At 42.4% G+C, this 23369-nt stretch overlaps 2 protein-coding genes across 6 annotated transcripts in view; both read right to left on the minus strand.

Moving 5' to 3' along the window:
• Nucleotides 1-4172, minus strand: part of LOC121708451 (transmembrane protein 211) — a 99857-nt gene extending 95685 nt beyond the window's left edge. Inside the window, exon 1 of the mRNA XM_042091111.1 lies at nucleotides 3278-4172. Coding sequence (XP_041947045.1) covers nucleotides 3278-3592 — 315 coding nt within the window. The 5' untranslated portion in view covers nucleotides 3593-4172. The remainder of the gene's footprint in view (nucleotides 1-3277) is intronic.
• A 595-nt stretch (nucleotides 4173-4767) lies between these two features.
• On the minus strand, nucleotides 4768-21486 carry akap10 (A kinase (PRKA) anchor protein 10). Of its 5 annotated transcripts, none has more exons than XM_042091101.1 (15): nucleotides 21265-21486; nucleotides 19290-19337; nucleotides 18155-18340; nucleotides 15692-16273; nucleotides 14627-14725; nucleotides 14135-14219; nucleotides 13911-14034; nucleotides 13061-13197; nucleotides 12658-12802; nucleotides 12224-12394; nucleotides 11657-11763; nucleotides 9293-9372; nucleotides 8994-9046; nucleotides 8657-8752; nucleotides 4768-6093 (listed from the first exon to the last, which is right to left on the minus strand). In XM_042091101.1, the coding sequence occupies exons 1-15, from the start codon at nucleotides 21284-21286 to the stop codon at nucleotides 6016-6018; spliced, it is 2013 nt and encodes a 670-aa protein (XP_041947035.1). In that variant the 5' UTR covers nucleotides 21287-21486; the 3' UTR covers nucleotides 4768-6015. The 5 variants fall into 5 exon arrangements, with proteins under 5 accessions (XP_041947035.1, XP_041947033.1, XP_041947034.1 ...); XM_042091099.1 differs by having other exon boundaries at nucleotides 9293-9375; XM_042091100.1 differs by having other exon boundaries at nucleotides 11657-11766.
• Nucleotides 21487-23369: the final 1883 nt, after the last annotated feature.

The following is a 23369-nucleotide window of genomic DNA, read 5'->3' on the forward strand; positions in this document are numbered from 1 at the left end:
AACTTTTGAGACATTAGAGAAATTCACTCTGGCACTAACAACAGAACTCTTCATCCTCCTACTCACATCAACACACAGCAGGGTAGGCCATCTGCACCAGGGTCCAGGAGTTCAAACAGCCATAAAAGCAACAGAGTCAGATTATGGAGGATATAATTCATGCGGTTCTGGATTACTGCAATCTACAATATGCGGTGACAGCCATCATGGGACAAAATGTCAATTTCCATTAAGACAGCCTCAAGGGACAGGGGCACTGATGGAAGCCATTATGTTCAGAAATTAAACGACTCAATACTGACAAAATCAAGAGCAACTTACAAACATCATTGGTCTTAAGAGTATGTCATGGAATCAGCCATCTTGCCTGGATTGTCCTTGCTTTTGTCATCCAAGTCATTCATGAATGAGTAGAGCTAATGCGTCCCAGGCCCCATGAGGGACACTCAGGGAGTCAGCATTGCACCTACAGGCTGGGAGCATGACCTGAGGGCAAGCCAACTCTGTTCTGTGACTGGGTTTCATATGAGGGCTTCAAAAACATGGAGAGAGGGGATACACAGGTTGACCCAAAGAGGCAGAGGATCATTCAAAGTATGGGCTCTATATGGGTAGAATATACTACTCCCAGAGTGGCAAAGAGCTTAACCCCTATCCATCATGTCAGCCACACACCGCACTACAGAAGTGCTTCCTTTTTAAAGGGACATGAATCTGAGCAGGTGAGAGAAGCTCCAGGTGACTATGTTCGGCAGGTGTGTAATCTCTGAGTCTGCTGAGTTCATATCTATGCTCTAGCAGAGGCATGTGTTTAGACGAAGCCCTTTATTCACGGGGGCCCTGGGAATTACGTTTGACTATTCCAACCACTCAAAGGTCCGAGGCCTTCATTGACAGACAGTGAAAAGAGAGTCTGCTCGGGCCTTGTGGAGGCTTGGGAGATGTGTTGGTGGGCCACCCACACATCGCCAGCAAAGTGGCAACGAATGGCGAGAGGTCGACGGAGCGCGCTGAAAAGGAGGCCGAGAACACAGAAGAATAATCTGCACATCAATGAGTCGTGCCAGGACCCCAAGACGTACGCGGGATGAAAATTTAATGGGTCCCTCCTCACCTTTATTAATGGCCATGGGGGTATGCTGCTTTCCCCTCCACCACAGTGCTTCATGCATGGTGCTCATGGATGCATCCACGTACAAAATATGATATAGCAAAAATACTGCCCCTGTCAGCAATTCACACAGAGGGACAGAATGGGAATCGCTCTGGAAATGACAAGGTGTTGCTGATTGTATGGCAAAGCGGTTGAGACAGCTTGAGAAAATGTATGCAAAGCAAAACAAACACTGAGGGCATGTCGCTGCACTCCATACCAATGCCAAACCTGCTAACCCAGATAAACTGACAAAATACATATGCTGAAGTACTGCATAAGGAGATAGAGGAGAAGAGAAAGAAAACAGTGAGGATGCCAGGCGTCTACTGTGAATGCAGCCAGAGGATCTGTCCACTAACTGCATTCACATAACTTTCAGCCATAAACAGACTGCTGTTTTCCTGATTCAGAAGAACTCCTTGAGAATAAAAAAAAGATGCATCTTACTCTGCTCCGCCCATAATCCCACAATAAAAAAAATGGCAACTTATTAATATCTCCTTTCAAATGCTAATTTTTTTGTCTTCATGCATAAATCATAACTGGAGAGGTTGCTAGTGTAGCAGAGGCAAGTGAGTGCTTTTTCTGACACAAAGGGGGGTCTAACCGGCCTGTTCTCTGTGCTCTGTAATCTGAAATAAAAAGAGCCTATTTAAGAATTGGCCAGCTCTGTAGGAATCTGCAACAACAAAGCATCCAGACTGAACTGTGAAGAAATTCTGTCTGTCTGTGGAGTTTTGAGCTTAGAGGAAGCCTTTTAATATGCTGATCTATGCAGTCAAATGCCAGGGCTGGCCTTATATTTTCGAATTCCTTATGAAGTGTACATCAAGGCCTTAGAATATAACTTATGGACCAAAGTCTCCAAGAGTACCAAGAGTAAGCGTGTTTTACAATGCAAAGTGAACTAATTCTTATTTGGGAAAATGACCTTATAGCTAGAGGTCTAAACTAGAAACTCAATCAGAATACAGTATATAATACATAATATTCTAATATATATATAATACATAATATTCTGCCTAAATACTTGTAATGTTTTTTTAATGACAATGATAGAGAAGTTTTTTTAAAACTATAAACACTGGAAATAATCTCTGCGGGGGCATTTTATTTGCAGGTAGTTACTTAATTGCTGATGATAATATCAACAAATGTGAATGTGGGCCCTTGATGACTATCAGTCCATATTAAATGTTGCCAGCTGCACAGATAAGCCAACAAAAAGTAGTTAATAAGTTACTGAAGTGTTCAAAACTGCAGAAACTTCCAGACATGCAAAGCTTACACACCTGGCCAGCATGGGCCAACACATTTCTGTTCAAACAATATCACATCTTTCTAATCTGTATCACAAGTTTCACATATTTTACAAGAAAAATAACACATGAAAATCTTCATTGTTTCAATCATTTGGGAAGCCAGTGTCTTAAAATGACTGCCTCTCCCCTACTGTCAGTCAAATACAGTATGAGACAATGGGACATACCTCTCTACAGTGCATATTTGCTTAAAATAAGCACAAAGGGCTAGTCAAGACTCACAAAACACAATGACTTCCTCTCTAATGGGTTCTGGCAGATACATTCAAATCTGTCAGTCAGAACACTTGTAAATGTGGTTGTGAAAATTACTGGACTCTCGGCACAGGTGACAGGCATGGAATATTGGTCATCTTTCATAGCACACACAACACACAATAAATTTGAGTAGGGAAGTTATATGATGTGCCATGACAAAAACAGACCTTGGGTTCTGAGATTTACTGCATCCCATCTGGAACTGTGGAGATTAATCTTAAAAACTGATTTACATAAACACCTTCAGAGGCACCTGCCACATACTGATTTACATAAGTGCACTGGCCCCATCACGACACTGCATCCTCTTCCTAGCCTTTTAAATAATTCAGATGCATATTATGACCATAGGGACTCGTTTTGCACAGTATGATGCCATATTTAGGCTACAGTCATATCACAAGAACAGTGTCTCGAAAATAAGGTGTTTTCGTTGCAAGACTATGGAAAAGTGGAACTACCAGTTATCAAGAGGTAAAAGTGACAGTCCGTCCACACAAGTCCATTCCTAAATAACATCATATTTTTCACATCACTTTACCTGCCACGAACTGGACGGAATTTCATCAAATCTTCCGAGGCCGCCAAAAGTGTAACATCTGTACATATGGTCCATAGACTCGGAGCAATGCCAAAGTAACCCGAAGCTCACAGAATCCTTATTTTTCAGGTGGTCCTTCACTATCCATGCAGGTGAGATAAAACTGAAACTACAGACAGCAACAAGGGCGGACGACAGGAGAACCCAAAAGCAACCAACACAGCTGAACATCCTCGCGGCTTGGGGAAACAGGCTCGGAGACAGATCAAACCCAACCCCGGCTTCTTTCTTCTTTCTATCCAGCAATGAATGCATTTGGAGTTCACTTGCCCAGGTAGACAAAAAGAAGCACTCCAGTAGTCTAAAATCAGATAACCATCACTCGTATTGTGAAAAATATTGCCCTTCTATCGACAAATGCACCAAAAAGGTAAATGAACGCCCCGCGCATGTGTTCAATAAAACTACCGCCTCAGTTCACAAATTCAATTTCTAAAGAATGAGTAGTCCCATGTTGCCAGGGTTAGGATTCTTCTGTAAAACATTTTCCATTAGATATAATGTCTAAAATTGTATAGTCATTAACAGGTGCAGACGGAAACGTTTGTCACACCCTAAACATAAGCTAAACACCGTTCACGGAGCACGCGCAACTGTCATCTTGCGGCTGTGTAGTTCCTAGCCTTTTGAGAATATTGGTCTCGACCTCTTTGCTGGCATATAAAAGCTAAAATAGGGCTATTCCAATTCAGTTCTATTGCAACGGTCCACTTGTCCCGGCAGCTGACTTGTAGGTTCAGTTCAGTTGAGAGAGCTTGTGCGTAAGCGTGGTTTCCAGCAAGAGGCTTGATCAAGTTTAGAATACATGGCCAGCGTCGCGCGCTGGAGTGGGCGTCTCCTCCTCAAGTGGGATGTTTTCGTGAGTATCCTCACAGGACCACGGAAACCTACCTGCGCTCATTGTTTTCATTTATCTTTTATCATCTTTTTTTACAATTCATGTGATTGTGACGTGTATTCATGTGATTGTGAAGTGTAGGGCTACCTAGAAATCTTTACCACAACGTGCATAGTCCATGCGTAATGACCATAGGCTATTACGCTGGTAAAAAAACAACCTAATTGAGGGGAAACAATATTTTCCTATTGCTTAACTGTCAGCTGTCTCTGCACCAGCCGTAAAGGCGTCTACCTTAGTTTACCTTCGCGGTATGATGATCCATATACAGCTTCACTTTCAACATGATTTGACTCATTTCACACGACGTGGACCAGAGCGCCATCATCTGGGTGCTTCATGTAACCTTTCTCTGAAAGAGGCACCTGCTTGACCTTTTGACTTTTTCAGGATGTAACTATTTATAGAATGTACAAAATGAATATGCTTATTTTAATGTACTTTGTTAAGTATATCTTTTACAGTTTTACAAATGGTCTGAGCTTTTTAGTTCTTTACAAATTCACACTCCAAATAATGACAAGATACAGCATTTCAATAATATATGTATTTAAATCAAACACAATTTAAATATATTATAGATTAGGTACACATATATATATATATGTCAAAACATATTACAGGTACATAGTACCAAAAGTCTTTTTCTGGTTCTTTTCCATATCTCAATGAGGTCCAACGTAATCTTAACATTATATTCACTGAGTACACTTTGTAAATGAACAGTCATCAATGAGACATGTTTTTAACATTGGTTTTCCATATCATACAAAAACAAAACAAAAAAGGACAACAACCACCATAAAATAACTAACATTAATACATGGGATAAACCAGAAATCTACATCTTTATAGAACACAGCCTGGAGTTTTACATTGCAACTAGCACTTCAGTCCACTGGAGTTGAACCTTTTTCATTACATAAAAAAAACAATGGCCTATATCAGTGGGAAGGTGACAGGAAGTTGCTACAAGTAGCAGGCAGAGCTTTTGCCAGACTTGAAGATCAGTGATGTCCATTCCAGTGTTATAGAGACTCTATAACGCTCACCTGAACCTTACACAAGAGGAAATGACTTCACTTCTATGACCAGTACAACAAAGAAAGTTTTACTCCAGGAGAGCAAAGAATTACATTTGTAAATAATTCTGGACATGGAGCCTATCCACAAATAGTAATTCTTTCATTAAAAAAAAAATGCATCACAATTTCAAGGATTTCTTTTAAAAGGAATGAATGGTCGGGAGGAAGAGCAGAAGAGATGGCCTGGGGAGAGGAAAAAATGGAAAGAAGGAGTAAGAGAGGGAGGGAGAGAGAGAGGGAGGGAGGGAGGGAGAGGAGAATATGGTGAATGATCTGGTCTACATCACTACGACTGGAAGTATCCTTCACGTCCCTGCCTGTGCCCTTCCTTCCCGGTTGGCATAGTAACAGCAGAATATCAACACCGAGGCTTTTTGAAGTTCTGCAGCCTACAAATTTTCCTCCCAGCACGCTTCCCTCAGGCCTTTGTTCAGTAACGTCTGATGCTGTTGTCCAACGTCTTTGTTTTTTTCTCTCACTTGGCTGCGCACTGCTTTTGTCTCACATCCTTAAAAAAGTCTTCTTAGTGCTTGATATGGAGACGGTGGATGATTCTTTGTTTTTCTTCTTCTTCTTCTTCTTTTGTTGTTGTACTGAGAAACATAGATAGAAACATGCTCCCTTCCATCCACACCACCTCCTTCCAATAGAGCGCAGCCAAATGCAGGAAGTCATGGAATGCCTTGATCACATCTTCATAAGGAAAGTTGTTCTAGCAGTTGTGTGGAGTGTGCAGGTCCATCACATGACACACGTCGCCGCTCAGCTCCAGGCTATAGCGAGGGGGAAGGGAAGGACAGCGACTTTGGTTCTTCATGATACAAAGGTCATAGCTGCACACAGAAGCAAGCTGACTGTTAGGATATGGAAGCATCATTGCAAGCACACAATCAGGAAAATATGTTTCCTTAAAATGTTATTATTATTATAAAATGTAATAATTATTATTATTATTAATATGTTCCCGATAAAATATTCTAAATATAGTCATGCAGTGCCATCCATGGACACAAGAGCTGCACTGGGTTGGAAGATGGTCATTCTCCCCTGACACTAACCCAATCACATATCTTTTAAACCATCTTGGTATTTGGTATATCCTGGTCATTACCCTCAGCTAGTCCTTACACATTAAGTGAACTGAAAAAGGAAAAACTAAAAATAACTGCTGCTAGAATGACATCTAATGCTTACATCTATAAATTAAATTAGCGGATAATTGATTTCATAGCTAACAGTGTACTGTAATATGTGATGTAGCCATTTTGTTCATTTTTTTTAATTGAAGCAAACAAAACAAGGCAAACAAACACTGACAAAGGCTTAATTCACAATTTAAATTATTGCAATTACAATTATAGCCTATATATACCATGTGTCATAAGAATATGCACGTCTACGTACATTTAAACTATGATACGCAAGTTTAAAATGGAGATTCTTCAGCTGTGGGATCAAAACGTAAGGTCGTCAGGGAAATGTTAATGGAAACACTGGTAGAAAGGCAAGTGTGAACGCTAATAAACTGTTTCCATGAAGTTATGCCTTATGCAAATCGAGAGATAATCCTTTGAGCAAATCCATTATTGAATGCACAATTTAAGTGTTTCTAGTCAGGATTTCTTACTCGAATGATTAAAATGTGCGTTAAAAAGTTGGATGGAAACCCAGATGGTCATCCAAATGGCCGTGATCAACAGTTTATATACTCTTGAATGTTTGGCCTGATAATAATCATACATTGATTCACCCAGGTTTAATTGGCTACTAGGTAAGTTTTGAAACTTGTGACAGGTTTGATTGTAATTACTGCCTGTGTATGAATAGTCATTGAGTTCTGTAAGCTCTTATGAGACCTCTTCACATCACACCCAAGGCTGCTGACTTTGTTTGCTATTGAGTCCTAAGGAAAGCAAAGGAGCTGTAACAGTTTTGCAAGAAAAGTTGAACGAACGGCATGAAGTATATAAAGCCAAAGATTTGAAAATACCAGTCAGTAGTATTCAAAGTCTGATAAAGAAGCAGAGAATTAGTGGTTTGGTTAAAACTAAGGCACAGTCAGGGAGACCAACAAAGATTTCAGCCTCAACTGCCAGGAAAATTGGTCAGGATGCAAAGGAAAACCCTCAAGCTACTTCATCTGAAATACAGGCTTCAGACATTTGTACAGCAATGACATAGTGCAGCAATAAGTACTTCTGGCATAGAATCAAGTGACAGTTTTAGGAGGATAGTCTAGTGATAAGTGCTAGATTAAGCATGTGCAGTTGTTGGTAGTGCTAAGAGAGGAGGTACTCTCTGAAGAGCTGGGTCTTCAGGAGTGTTTGAAGGCAGAGAGGGACACCCCTGCACTGGCTTCACTGCAAGAGAGTAACGTGATAGTTTCAAGATCCACAATAAGGAGACACTTGAACAAAAGCGGGCTGCATGGTCGGGTTGCCAGAAAAAGTGAGTACTGCGCCAATGCCTCAAAACACCACTCTTACAGTATGCCAAACAGCACTTAGACAAGCCTCAGAACTTCTGGAACAAAGTAATTTGGAGGGATGAGGCCAAAATTGAATTTAAATGGGTCACAGCTATAAAGGCTACATTTGGAGAGAACTCAACAAGGCCTATGACAGAGGTGCACCATCCCTACTGTGAAGCATGGAGGTGGATCTCTGATGTTTGGGGGGTGTGAGCTTTCAAATTTACAGGACTTGGAGGCTTTTTGTCAAGAACAATGGCCATCTTTACCATCTGAGAAAATAAAGACACTAATACACAACCATCACAAAAGACTGCAAGCCGTCATTCATGCTAAAGATTTCAGTACACAATATTAAGAACTACTTTTGTCAACTTTTGAACAGGGATAACCTATCATATTTTTAATTGCTATGTTGTTGAATCTTGACTTATTTGACTTGACTTGACGAAAGGTACACATTTTTTGCAAGTTCTGCCAGGGTACGTAAATCTATGAGCCCAACTGTATATGTAACTTAACTGTTTTCAGACTGCTCACTTTTCACTTCATCAACATCCCACCAGTACTTTAAAGAGTTTATTGCTATTCCTGCTTTTAACAAAGGTTAGTACATAATACCGGTAATAGTATAAAATGTGTTATCTCTCTTCCATATGCTATGCAGACCAAAGACTTCAAATAAAATGTTGGTATTGAAATATTGTAAGTGCTTGTTTACAAATCCAGTCAATTAATATCCATAACACTGATACCACGGTCAGAACAGATTTCATTCCCGTTATGCACCAAAAGCAGGGCTTTGGCTTGCTGGAGTTGTGTGGCTTGTTATGTAAATGTGCAGTCAAATGACATCCCTGTTGTACCTTAGTGGATTTGACTCCAGGGCTGTCGTGCTGTGCCTGGTGCATGACATCGTTCACAATCATCTTCGCTATCTTCCAGGCCATCTCCTCTTGCGCCTACAATTGCCCACAATTACAACAGCACAATGAGGCCACATCACAACCCTCAGCTCCTCTGAGTTAGCACAAACACAGTGGTCAAAGAGATACATTTGTGGTTCATTCTGAATGACTACACTATTCTATTTTATAATCTATTTTATAATGGGCACTTCTGATAGCAGTAAATGAAAGAATTGAAAAGTATAAACTGTATTGTTCAGACAATATAATGAGCAACAATGACAAACCGACTCACCTCGTCTGAGTTTCCCTGCACCCATTTCTTCATTGCTTGAGAAAACATGGAACCTGTGAGAGAATAAGATACAGCCAAAGAGAAACACACAGAGAGAAAAGGAGAGACTGTATGAATAGGAGTATTTTATTCCCCACTTTCAGAATTAACAAGTCTTCATGTTCATTCAGAGGTAAGTAAACTATGGACTGGCTGGAAACAATAAATTCCTTTCCAAGTATGGCACACTTTTCTTCTTCTAGTCTACTTGATGTCTCCCATTATGTGCCACTGTGTGTGTGTGTGTGTCTGTGTCTCACCTTTAGATTTCTTCACATCAGGTTCCGGTTCAGCCTCTCTAATGAATTGACCAAGCTCGTTCACCTTTCCAAACGTCATTCTTCTAAACAGAAGGGCGAGACGGCATCTCTTAATGAACAGTATATAGAACATCTCCCACTTACAGCGCCTGAGGCCACTCTCACACTCTCAGACATTCAGGGCTCTATCTTGCGTCCCAGCGCAATTGACTTTGTATACTCGCGCTTTTGTCTTTCCTATTTTGCAGTCAGCGCATATTGGAATTTTCCCTCCACAGGTACATGCTGAAAAGACGGGGCGTGTTCCCGGCGCAAACGTTCACTGAACTCCCTGGTCTAAAGTCTGTGGCGCAAATGCAGCTGCTATTTTAAGGGCGCATGCATGACCACAGGCCTGCATGAATGAATGTGTTGCACACCAATCTACAGACACCCCCGTGCACAGACAGAAACATTCAAAGCCTTGATAATATTTGTCCATTTCCCGGTTTTGTTTGTGCATTGGTGACCTAAAAATTTTGTAGCCTATATAGTACAACATCTACATGCAATATCTTTACAACAACAACGCCTAATTATGACCTATTCATTTGGACAACTTTATACAGCCCTATAAAGGCTAAAGTTACCTTTAGTTTTGTTCCAGTTTACTGTTGTGTATGGCTTTAAACATTGCGTGCGCTTTAACATCAGCCTAAGCATTATTCCAGCTGCGCTAAGGTTTTAAGCACCATAATTTTGCCTACCTTGTTGTAGCCCATCTGAAATAACGCCAATCTTTGTTATGTTCCCTCCATCCTTTCGTTATTTTCAAAAAACGTTTTATATCCATGATGGCCTTGAAGTCTTGAGTTAGTGAATTAGCTTAAATCAGCTTTTATGTGCTGTTAACCAGCAACCATAGATAGTACAAGAAAGCAGCAAGTATGGCTACAATTTCTGTAGTTGCTGCATCCATTCATTGTTATTCTCTCTCCTGCTCAAACAAATGTTGTGCGTGCATTAAGTTGATGATAACGTGTTTACAAACTCTACTTAACAGAAAATAAATGTAAATAGCCTACTGTCATGCAGTTAATGGGATACTGTGCAGAGTTGAAAGTTAGGTCAACTTGGAAACTGTTTCTCGTTGTTGAGTTGCCTAGGGTAAGGAGCCCTTGCTTGGCTGCCTGTGCTGCGCAACGCACACTTCGCTCCTCTCATCTATACATCGTAGTTCCCATTTCTGTAAACCATACATAATTTCAAAGAAAAATATTACCACTCCAGGGTAATCAGTGTGGTGTCTATTAAGATGTGAAAAAATAGGCATAAATCTAGCGTTCCCCTTTTTTCACGAATCACGGATGTGTTGATGACATAAATTATGAAAAATATTAGAGGACTTAAGGTGACATGATGTTAAATTGCATGCCGATGCCATTTAACCCAAATGCCCCAGCGGCAGCACGGGAGAGTATGTTAGATTACATTGTACATTGCAAAAATATCACCATGCATTCATAACCTTGTGATTCAGTGAGAGTGATCCCAAAACATCGGAAAGTATGACTGTGACAATTCTGCATTACATTTTGTCAAGAGGAAAAATCAATAGCTAACCGTTCCCAACTGAACAGTGATTATAGCGCTGTGAACGCTCCTGGCTGCGCCTGGCAAATACGCCACCATAATAGCAATCGGCTATGGAACAAGCGTGCCTGTTGTTAAAGGGAATGTGAGATGACGCTCTGATTGGTTTATTGTACTTTACGCCCAAACCACACCCATGATTAATGTAGCTACTTCAGACCACCCCATTTTAGATTTGCGTCGGGCGCAACAGTCAATTATCCCGCCGGTAAAATAGCAGCAGCGCCCAAGATCCGCCCACAAAGTCACTTGCGTTTTGCCGTTTCAGACCATTAAAATAGAGCCCTCAGTCTTTTATTTGAATCTAGGGCATATGTTCTTATGTATGTATGTATGTATGTACAATGTGTGTGTGTGTGTGTGTGTGTGTGTGTGTGTGTGTGTGTGTGTGTGTGTCATCATTTGTCATTTTCAACATTTGATGTGTTGTCTACGTCCTTTTTGCAGCTAAATATGGGTTTATGAGTTGTGTAGATTATCACATTCTATTTTTATTTGCATTTTACACAATGTCCCAACTTTGTCTCTGTTGGAGTTTTACTTGAGAAGCAGTAGTAATGTAAATAATGTTCTTCAATGAAACATTAATTGTTTCATAGATTGTGTGTGTATATATATATGATCTTGATGTACTGCTATTGAGGAGGGAAGTAAATAATTACACTATAATTATTACAATAAATAATTATAATAATTATACAGAGAATTAAATGTGTAAGAGTTAATACTGACCCAGCATAGGGTCTCTGGTACAATGACTCTGGATCCAGACTTGCGATGTCGACAGTAATTGCCTCATCAAAGTTCTTCAGAATCTTAATGGCTGCTCTTTTGGTACCCTGCTGTCAAGAGATGAGTCATATATTAGAGATAGACATAGCTACAGCACACTCAATCACTGTCAATACAAGAGCTATGTTAGGGAACAGCGATGGGGGACAAGGAGAATAGCTGCCTCAAAATAGGTGGGATGTACACACAACTACACAGCTGAAAAGTTATGGAGAAGACATGGTGTCCCCTTGTTACCTTGGCATAAGATATCCGTCCTAAAGCGATCTCTGTTTTCTTACAGTGTAAAACAAAAACAAAGGGCTGTCATTTGTTATTCAACACAGTGGATACTACGTGTGCCCTCTCTATCTCTGGTCCACTAACATTTACACAGGAGGATTTCCCCAGTGACCTGAACTAAAAGGTCACATGAGAGCAGGCCAATCAAATGTCACAGATTCAGAGGTCAGCGAATGGAGAGCAAGTGGCCATCACCGGGAAGCTGGGGTGGACTGGGGTGGTTACCTGGGCTTGTGACCCCTCAGAGGCATTTGTGCTTCGGTCGTTGTCCGAGGGCACACTGTTTCCAGGGGCGCCCGCGTTCCCCCCGACAAACTCATCCGCCCGCACCGAATTGATAAGGTCACTCAAATACTTGTAGTAAAGGTTACTAGACAAGAAGCCAGGCAGGTAGACCTGCAGATAAGACAACAACAAACATTACATGATAATGAACTTGAAACAGGAACAGAACGCAAGATTGATCTATATAATGTCCTTCACTGCAAGAGAGAAAGATGTTTATTTTTCTTTTGCTTCATGCATGTTATTTTTTCATAAATGTATAAGTCCAGCTGTACCTTGTTTTCTAGCTCAAATAACAAACTAGGGGAATGCAAGTCTGACATGTAGAGGCCACAAACTGTCTGGTGGGTTCTGAATCTGAGGTGCTACGCTACCTTCTCCATGGTGGTCCAGGCCTGCCTCAGGGGAGTGGTGAAACAGTCAGGGAGAGGGCCGCCCTCCCGGCAGATGTTGGACTCGATCTCCATTCGTACCGAGTCGTCGAACCCCAGAGAGTTGGTGGCTTGGAGAGAAAAATACCTGCAAAAGACAGGGAGAGAGAGAGAGAGAGAGAGAGAGAGAGAGAGAGAGAGAGAGAGAGAGAGAGAGAGAGAGAAAGAGAAAGAGAGAGATCAGCGGGGGAAGTCAGATTGAACTCAGACCTGTTTTACAATTAGGCTGGGTGTCAAAATATTTGTACTGCTAACACATAACATAAGCTAAAAAGATGGCAGGGAATTACTCCATTACTCCCCCCTGGATGCAGATATATGCAAACAGAGAAACAGAGAGCCTTACTTGTCATAGAGGATCATGGCATCGTTCTGGGCCTCTTGACCATCGTACTGGCCTTTCTTAGCAGCAAGCTGATCCTGGAAGTTGTCTGCAGCCAGCCAGAACTGCAACACGTTAACAGCTTCCTCCTTCTCCATGTACTGCAGAGGGGACAGAGGGGAAACCAGAGCGTTTGCTTTCCCAGAACTTCCCTTTTGCATGGAGCCCACACCCTTCATTAGGCCAGGCCTCCTTTTAATGCCTATCGGTCTCCATGAAATGAAGGAGAGAAGCCAACAGAGTATAGCTGGGCCATACAACTTCAAATCACATTATTATTTCAAACTTTTACCTTGATTACGACAATTGTGAAAGATTATTTATTTTACACGGCCCTTATAGTTATCTCACAAAATGATTGGCTTTCTTTTGTGGTATAAGCTGCTTGGCTCAAGGCTTGTTGGCTTGGTGTTTGCTCTCCAGTCATTCATGCCATCAACTTAGTTTTGAGTGTACTTGGACATGCGTTAGTTTGACAGGGCAGAGGCATGTGAGCACGACATAATATTTTTTTGCTAAGGAGACAATTCATGAATGCACACTTTGGGGAAAATATGAACTAATTAATCAACATGAGTAAGATAGGTTGTAAATGTCACTGTCAACACATTTTCAGTTAACTACGTAGCTCTGCTACACTGCTGTCTTTCTTAAATGTGGGTGAAAACATAAAATCAAAGGTATTACTAAGACATTCTTATTGAAAGTGTATACAAATTTTGGTCTGAATCGAGTCTCTGCAATATCAGCTGTCTTAGTAGCAGACCCCCCCCCCCCCCCCCCCCCTTTTGTCTGACAACATCTCTGCTCTCACCTCAGAGAAGTAGAAGAGGGCAGACTCGCTGAACAAGATGTCCGCCAGGAAGACGGATCCGCTCGTCAGCACCTCGATCTGATATTTACAGAAGTGGTGGCTGCGCATGAATTCACTCAAGTGCCTGTTATGGATTTTAAGAAGAGGCAATGTTACGTGCATAAAAATATACGGGTAAAAAATGACGAGTAATTCAAAGGATTAAGACGCAGACAGACACTCACTGTTGTTCCATGATGGTGATGACTACAGACTGTGCAATAACAAAGCAGTTAGGGTCCACCTGACCGTCTTCCCCACAGATTTTAGCTACAGGAGATAAAAGAAGGAAACGCAAGGAAAAGAACAAAGCCATTGTGTGTGTGTGTGTGTGTGTGTGTGTGTGTGTGTGTGTGTGTGTGTGTGTGTGTGTGAGTGTGTGTGTGTGTGAGAGAGTGAGTGAGAGAAAGAAAGAGAAAGAGAGAAAGAGAGAGAGAGAGAGAGAGAGAGAGAGAGAGAGAGAGAGAGAGAGAGAGAGAGAGAGAGAGAGTCATATACACACAACATTGCTTTGTAGTATCAATAAAAACATTCTGAACACTAAGTCAGTATCAAAAGGGCTGTAAGCCTGGAGCATATGCACACCAGTCTAAATAAGCATTCAAACATGATCAAAACCCTTCAGCTCACCACGCACTGATGAGATGCGAGAGCTGCAAATAAACAGGAGGCCTTACCCACTATGTCATTTCTGATCTGCTCTGTGATGGGAATAGGCCTAGCAGCATCTGGAGAGATATACTTGGTGAAAATGTTCACGGCATCCCTCTCTATACCTGGAGAGGAGAGGGAATATCACGTTAAAAATGACAAAGACCTTAAAGATTGAGATCACTGGGTCGCACCATTTTGATCAAGATTGTTTGGCATACCAGACCCAGCATTTACTACTATTCTCTTTTCATAAAGACAAAACGTTTTCAAACTCTAAAATATTCTTATATACTAGATTTACATACTGTACATTCTGGAAAAGACGCATCACAAACTTTGAACATTGTGAGCCTTCAAGTGTCATTATGTTTTTTTCTTTCTCTTTCAGTTAATGGTACACTTTCTGTGACCTAAAAAGATCTAACCATTGGTGTTAGTACTGCGGAGTGTGATTAAGGTTACTGAGGAAATGTCTCCGACAGCCTAGTAAAACACACACACACACACACACACACACACACGCACACACACACGCACACGCACACGCACACGCACACGCACACGCACAGCTAGCTGTTTTGTACAGCAAGGCTGAACAGCCTTGACCAGCCCTGCTGAACTGACGTGATGTCATTAAGCTCCAGTGAGTTTTCAAAGGCCTCAGAAGCCCCAGGCTTTATCACTTCCCTCCATAATGGAGGCAACAAACAGGACTACATAGACAGGCTGTTAAGCTGTTTGGGCTTATCAGTTGTAGTAGCCACATATTTCATCTACGATTTGACACTTATCAGCTCTGTTCCAACAACTCACTTAAAGTAACCACGATAAGAACATGTCAGAACAAAACCCACATCACTCTCTCTCTTTCTCTCTCTCTCATGATGCAGAACATCAGATTCTTCCCTTCTCTCCACTGCCACCATAGCTATGATAATCTGCAGAAGGCGTAATGGTAGCGACCATTTCGGCACACTAATAAAACCTGATTATACAACTCCTTTGTGTTCATGACTCTTTTATGATACCCCTCAGCAGTCTGGAGGCCTAGAGGCTATTCATGCTCCCAGCCCAGGACTCTGACTTACTCTTCATGAGCTTGTCAGACAGGTCTCTCAGTGCACTGGTGGAGGGGACCTTGAGTGGGGTGCCTGTGCGGGAGGAGGGCTGTCGGGTCGGGGTGTCGGCCCTGGAGTGCTGCAGCTGCTGGGGCGTGCCGGGCCGCTGGCCCACGTCCAAGCTGAAGGAGTTCCGGTGGACGAGGACGGTGGCGGCACCGCCGCCGTGGGAGTTAGCGTCCTGCGGGCTGGGCGTCAGGGGCCGCGATGGGGGCTGTGAGGAGAAGGGGTCGGGGACGTCGACCTCCGCATCGCCGAGGGTCCGCCGGACATCGGATGGGGAGTCGGGCGAGCCCGGGGAGCACAGGCCGGACGCGGGCTCGGCCAGGGAACTGTGCTTGACGGAGTTCAGGCTGTGCGCTCGTACCCGGGACCAGCTGGTGGCGCGGAAGCTCTCGGCCTCGAGCCAGAAACGCACCAGGTGGTCGGCCGAGCGCGTCTCCATGAACTGGATGTAGTAGGGCATCGCCACATTGTCCCGGAGCACCTGGTCCACCGTTTTGGACAGTCGTGAGCGAGTGTCCTGGGCTTGGTAGTTCACGCTGGAGCGGCCTGCATGAAACAAGTCATTGAACTTTATTACAAACCAGCTTTGCATACCACAACCTGCTGCTCTATACATGCTGCAGTGTTTCCCACAAAACTGAATTCTAGGGGTAGATTTGCAGAATTAAGTTGAATTCAACAGTTTTTAACAAATTAGCGTAGCGTGGTTATGATGAACCAGATTTAAGCACAATTTAGTGGACCTGGAAAATCTTTGTGTGGTGGTCAATGTTGATATTGTGGTGGGCCGCCACAAATAAGTCAATGGATGGGAAACACTGATGCTGCATGAGCCAAAGTGCAAAGAAAATCCGTTTAACAGGAGTAATATGAACACCACATTCAAAGATTTCAAAGCCTTATTAAAATGTAAGCAGTTAAGAACCTCTGTTTTGACCTCTTTTGAACTCCAGCATATTCTATGTAAATTCAATGGCAGGCCTCTTCGGAGGTGCCACTTTCATTACTTAATAAGCAGTCAAATGTCAACCGTGGCCTCACATTGAAGCAGTTTTGCCATTGCCCCTCTCAACACACCCAAACACAGAAACAACAATAAACCTAACCAAAGGAGGTCACAAAGTCCAGCTTGCCGCGAAGCCCTTCGCCTGAGACCCAGCATCACATTACAGCATGAAACCACAGACAGAGGTCAGTCACTGTCTACAAAGGGGCGATGGCAGCCGCCAGAGACACAGGGTCCAACATAATGTCTATTATTTGGCCCAGTGTCCCAGGCAGGGTGTGCACGCCGTGCACTGTAGACACTAGGATTAGTAATCCAACAAGAGCAGCGTGCCCGACTGCCTGGCGAGCCACTTAGCTCATAGTGGCCCCGCAGCATTCCCACACCCCCGCACTGCACCACTGGTTCTTCCACAGTAACAGACACCTATTGTTAGCCGGCCTCTGGTTCAGGTAAGTACAGCAACTGTAGCATTAACAAACATAAAAGGCACTGCAGTTAAAACACCTGGAGGTCAAGTCAAGCCAAGTCATGCGCAGCCTCAGAACTCTTTGAGGACATGGAGGATCGTCTGTTGAGGTATTCAACGCCACCTCCCAGTTCACAACACAAGAAATGTGCAGCTCAGGTATCCTGCCTCGCCTCTCATCAATGAGACGGCTACAGTACCAACTAGCGGCCTATAACTACAGTAATTACAGCAGGAACCACACACACCTGTTAGAGTGCTAACTGCCACATTTTGCTAACAAGTATGCTAGGGAAGTATTATAAACCACGCTGATGCAAAGGTCAACCTTTTTTTTATTTTTATTTAGGTAGAACTTAAATTTTTACCAGGATGAAATTCATCTATATCCAGAGGTGAATATATATCAAAGTGTTTAGGCTATGGTAAGCATGGGAATCATAAGCCAAGGTCATCTAGTAAAAATAAGGGAGGCGTGTTTGTAGAGGACCACTGATGCTATCGTTAAGTTAAATCTGAACAAAAAATGATCACACTTTACAGAAACTTCCAGTACGCTCTTTGAGGGCAGAACAATTGTCAAACTGTCAGATCAGAACACCAATAAACAGGAATCACTAATCTCATGATTAAACTGGAGTCCTCTGCTTTCCTTGAATAGTGTTGACATTGAATCCATAAATTAAGAAGCACTCTACATAATCACCAACTTTGTTACATATTCTCCATAGATGACTGAACAGTTTCCATTTTAGAAAAAGGATAACCTATTAAACAGCACACAATAACCATAAAGAAGGGACAACATGTATTGAATTCAAAATAGAGATAGACCAAAGAAAATTCACTGTCTGTTTCAGTAAAGTCTTTTTATCTTTAGTGGCGGTAGCCGTTTTAAGCAGTTCTCGGCAGTGCTAAGAGATAAACATTATAGGGTGAAATGGAAACGCACCAAGGTCCCCAAAGTGCACAGCCTCCATGTGACTGGGCTGCTTCTTGAGGATGGCGGTGCGACCCCGTGCGAACGAGTCCATGTTGGCGGAGATGGCGTTGATGGCCACATGACTAGGGCCGGCTGCCTCCAGAATAGCATGCTGATTACGAGGGCTGACGGACGGGGAGTGTGGGGACACTGGACCTGAGGAGGGAGAGAGAAACAGATAGACCGAGGACACAGAGAGAGAGAGAGAGAGAGAGAGAGAGAGAGAGAGAGAGAGAGAGAGAGAGACAGACAGTCAGAGAGAAAGGGAGACAGAGAGAGAGAGAGAGAGAGAGAGAATGAATAATAGAGAACAATTGGTTAGAAGGAGCATAAATGTTTTGTAAAGGATTTTCTTGTGTATGTGATCCTGGCTTTAAAGGGACACCAGGCAAGCCTGATGCTTTTCTCTCTCTTTTCCTTTTCTTTGTGGCTTCCGTCAAGGGTTTTCGCTGCTTTTTTGCCAGCTCTGCCATTATACACACGTTTGCAACAATCGCTAGTGTTTTGTTTGCCTGCCTCTGCTGTGGATGCAGGATGTAAACTGATCCTGCTTCGGACGGCGGGTACGATACACTGAACTTGCAAGCGGGATATTCTTCCTACAGGCAGTAGGGGCGGGCGAGAGAGTCTTCATTCACCCTGTAATGAGTCATTTAACCATATACCGACTTAAGAAGATGAGTAATTAACACGAAAACGTTGCCTGGTGTCCCTTTAACGCCTATAGAAGACACAGTCTGTTTATTACATTTCATTACAAACAGTTTCATATGAAGGGGACATATTAACCACACTAAGTGGTTCTATAATAACATTTACATCCAAATCAAATCCAATAAGTTCAATTCGTCACAACTTTGTCTAAAAATAGCCCTGATGTCCTCTCACTCCCCTTTCAGTAACAGAGATGAGCACCCACTCATACAGTATATCCCTGTAGAGCTGAGGTGGCAGGGTTTGCCTTCGACTCTGTAATCCATGCTAAAATGTCAAATTAACTTGCATGCTGCCCTCAGTCCAAGGCAAGAGGGCTGTGAACATACTATGCAGCAAATAATGACCATTTATGAGCAGAAATATCTCTCCACATCAGCTGAACAGTTACCTCGACTGGCTTTAACTTCGGCAGGCCTCTCAAGATCCTTTCCTTTTGCTGCACAGAAACAAATAGGATATTAACTGAACATGTATATTAATAGCCTATACAGTATGCTAGATAGCATGAGTATATGCATCCATATGCATGTAGTAACCATACTAAAGACCTGGAGAGTTTAAAAACAAGTTATTTCACAAGTCACAATGCAACTAATAGAAAACATATGTGGGCAAAAGAACATGCACATACAAAACATGTAACTACATAACACTTCAGAGGCAAATATGCACTCTTGTATCTGTGTGAAGCAAATATGATGCAATAAACCATTTCTGCTTTACCAGAATGCATGAGTTAAAGTGGAAGCTATCTGTGAATGTGCTCCCTTACTGGACAGGCAGGCCTCACTCACATGATACAGCCATTTGTAGCCCCCCCCCCCCCCACCCACCCCCCCCCACACACACACACACACACACACTTAACCTCACTCCCGGACAATATGAATAAGTAGAGACAAAAATCAAAATGGGAAAAATCTTATAATGGGCTCCAGGAATACAAAGAATATCCGAAAATACACATTAAGATGCCAATACAATGCCGAACTGTAAAGGATGGGCAAAATAGATACTCATTTCATAGTAGTCGTGAAAGAGGGATAGGATTTCTCAACATTTTGCACCATATGTTCATTCTGTTCAACTGTTTACTCATAAAAAAATCTTACACTACATAGAGCTATACAGCTTAAAAAGGCTGCAAGGTCACAGCATCATAAAGCCTGCATCTACCTTAAACTGTCACATTACACAGGTGAATTTGAACACAAAGGTGCTGAGGATTTCTGATGAATTTAGTGACAATGACGATGAGTATTGTAAAGTCTCTCGTATTGTTCAGAGTCAGACAATCGGTGATTGATAGCAAATTAATCATATTTAGAAAAGACATGTTTGTCATTACAGAGCAGATATCAATTGATATTACAAAGCAGTAGGCCTACATCCTTATTTAAGTGTGCGGTTTGTAGTTTTTGATGTCAAAAAATGTGTTGGTTTCACATCTAGAACAGCACTGCATGCTTTGTCCTTGCCTGTTTTAGGATAGCATATTCAAGTCAGAACAAGAATATAGCATACAATACATGGTTGAAATGCGTCAACAAAGTACAGTGGTCAGGGTAGAGTTAATAGAAAATCATATTGCACTTTCCGTTTAGCCAGGAAAACACATTGCATCTTTAAGCCTTACAACAAACCTGTTCGCTCTACAAAAAAGAACACTTCACTGTAAGTGATGAGAAGTTCACTGAAAGATCATCTATAAAGCAGGCCTTTCTGATAGCTTTAAGAACTTTGAATACTTTATTTTTGGTTTCTGTGCCAATCTTATGATATTATCCTATGTCTTCGCAGCTAACAGCTATGTCCCAACGATTCAACAGGATTCAGATACACCTCTGTGGATCTCTGTGTAAGATCAGTCAGGCGTGAAACCAGTCCATCTGTCCGATTTCTGCCCAGACTGTAAAACGACTTGATTTTCGGTCGGCATCACACATCTTATGTACCCTAGACTTTCCGTTGTTGAGCAGTCTCGGAAAAGGCGACACACAGTAAAACAGGACGCCTTAGATATGTTGATGTAGCATGGAAACATGAAATTAAATTACATTAGGGGTGAGGGGAGTTCTCGTACATATAAGCTTCGATGACTTTTCATTTGAGATAACCTAAACTGACACTGGTTATAACCCGGATTAGACTCGACATTGTTCGTTAAATGGTGCTTAAACACGGGACGAAACTGAACGATTGTCATGCAACACAAGCATCTACCAACTGGGCAGGACCCAGATTCGGTATTCACTGTCGGGTACTGCTGGGCTTGGGTCAGGTTGCCTATCTTTACGCCTAGCTGCTACTAAAGAGATAACGTTAGCCTGAAAGGGAATATAGCTAGCTAGCTACTTCCTTACCTTTCCGTTTAAAAAACGACATCGTTGAAAAAACGCTGTGAATATGTTCTCAGCTCAGTGTCAGCATCCCGTGAAATCCTGTGTCCCCTCATTCATAACAATCGTGTAAAACTGCGTGCAGAAGCAGTCAAATCCTAATTTTCCTCCCTTTTCTCAGTTGGCCCGGTCGCCATGTTGTCAATAAACGTCTCACTTCCGGAATGCTGCGGCAGCATTGTGGGAAACGTCAATAACTCGATCAAAACAGACGAGGGCAGTAGAAACCGCCTATCTAAATTCCTTGGTAGACACAAGAGAGCTCTGAATTTCTGAACCAAATCAACTATTCTGTAAATGGACTATCCGAGAACTTATCTCTAAAACCACTGCAACGCACCGCTATCTTGTCAAATCCTACAGAAAAAAGCTACACTAGGATAGGCTACTTAGTCGAGTCCCAAAATAGAAATAGGCCTAGCCTGGATAAGATCCAGTTGGCATTTTTGAGGAAAAGTACTTCAAGTGTTGTTTCTATAACTTTTAGGTGCTGAATCCATTTCTGCCGTAGGCTATAACAAGTTGTAAACGTCACTGTTTTGGCATAAACAATAAAAACAAAATATCTGACAAAAAACACGTTTTATGGCATTTATTGCAGTTTAAACATTAAACATTAGAACTAACATGCTTTCTCAGAATCTTTAAACATCTAAACAATGAAAAAACAACATTAACATGATATATTATCATAGATATTCCAAAAGTAATTTGTTCATACAAGTATCATTGGACTTTCTGCATTTGCAAGATGCTGTGCATGGATAAGGCTGGGCTGTCTTGCATCCAGTGGTGCATGCACAGGTGATTAACTCCTCACAGGCATCTGGAACTGGGGGTAGTGACATGAGTTGAGGAATCTGTAATAATAATAATAATAATAATCATCTGTCTTCCATCCCATGGTTTCAGGGGGTGGCAGAACTGGCTGCTGCAAGTGGGCCTGCCGCTAGACCAAAGCCTGGAAGTGAGAGCGCTGAATGTGGAAAGTAGAGAGCGTCTCTGGTAGAGTTCTATTGGTTCTATTGTCATGTCCTTGACAAGCATGATTGCTCGAACGCCATTGATGTTATCAGCATCCTTTACACCATAGCAGAAAAACTGTTCTGCATTCTGAATGGTGTGGTCACTCAGTTCAGGACATTCGCCAAGCCCCGTTAGTAGATGGGAATACTCTATGAAAACTTCCCAGCATGTCTTCTTTGAATGTCCTGCAATGTATGAAGTTGAGTTACTCCCAGTGAGAGCATGGAAACCTGGAAGTAGCTCGAGGACCTGTGGCTCCATCTGCAGTTGTTCCACTACAATGAACAGTTCATGCATCATGATGCTTTTGAGATTGACTGAGCGTCCTGCCTCAAATGCAGCAATGAGGCGCTGTAGTATGTTTCTGTCTGCCTTGACAGTTTTTGCCTTCCCAGTGATTGGGTCTGACTGTTGAACTTCAAACAGGGAAGCAAAAGTCAAATACTTTCTTTTTCAGTTTGTCCCTGAAAGTGACTCTTCTCCCCTCAGATGGCAACAGCCTCTCCTCTACAAATGTATCCAGTTGACTTTGCCCTTTCTGTGTAGCTGTCAACAGCTCATCTTCAATATCCTGGGTGGCAAAGTCTTTGTTTGCAATGTTTTGCTGTGTCTGGGGCAGGTTTGCCAAAAAGAGACCAAATCTCTGCAAGACTGCAAGCAAAGCATCTTCATCTATTGAGTCCCCATTCATTCTGCATTCTTCATTCTTTTGTGGTTTCCTTGTGGATGTAGTCATCATCTGTTCCCAGACCAAAGGCAACTTTAGTGTCATGAGCAAGATGGGCAATTTGAAAGACAGAGCCCACCTGCCAAGAGCTGAAGATGTCTTTGTGATACCAACAATTCCTCCTCCCTTTTTTCCAATACAGCCTAGCCACTCCTGACTATGATTGGGATCCACTTGGTTGAAGTGATGTAAAGAACGCTTGACTACAGTTTCCAGCCTCAAACTCCTTCTTCACAGGCTTCGGGCTTGTAACCAAAGGGGTTGCCGGTTCGATCCCCGACCAGTACGAACGGCTGAAGTGCCTTTAAGCAAGCCA

The sequence above is a fragment of the Alosa sapidissima genome, chromosome 5 (genome assembly GCF_018492685.1).
Source record: "Alosa sapidissima isolate fAloSap1 chromosome 5, fAloSap1.pri, whole genome shotgun sequence".
In the NCBI taxonomy this organism is placed as follows: Eukaryota; Metazoa; Chordata; class Actinopteri; order Clupeiformes; family Clupeidae; genus Alosa; species Alosa sapidissima.

Coding starts and splice junctions, on each gene's coding strand:
- akap10 (XM_042091098.1), bottom strand. CDS start 21,286: ATGTCGTTTTTTAAACGGAAAG. Junction 12,395..12,657: donor CCTGGACCACCATGGAGAAG/GTAGCGTAGCAC, acceptor TCTTATCTGCAG/GTCTACCTGCCTGGCTTCTT. Junction 6,094..8,656: donor CTGGAGTCAAATCCACTAAG/GTACAACAGGGA, acceptor CCCTCGCTATAG/CCTGGAGCTGAGCGGCGACG.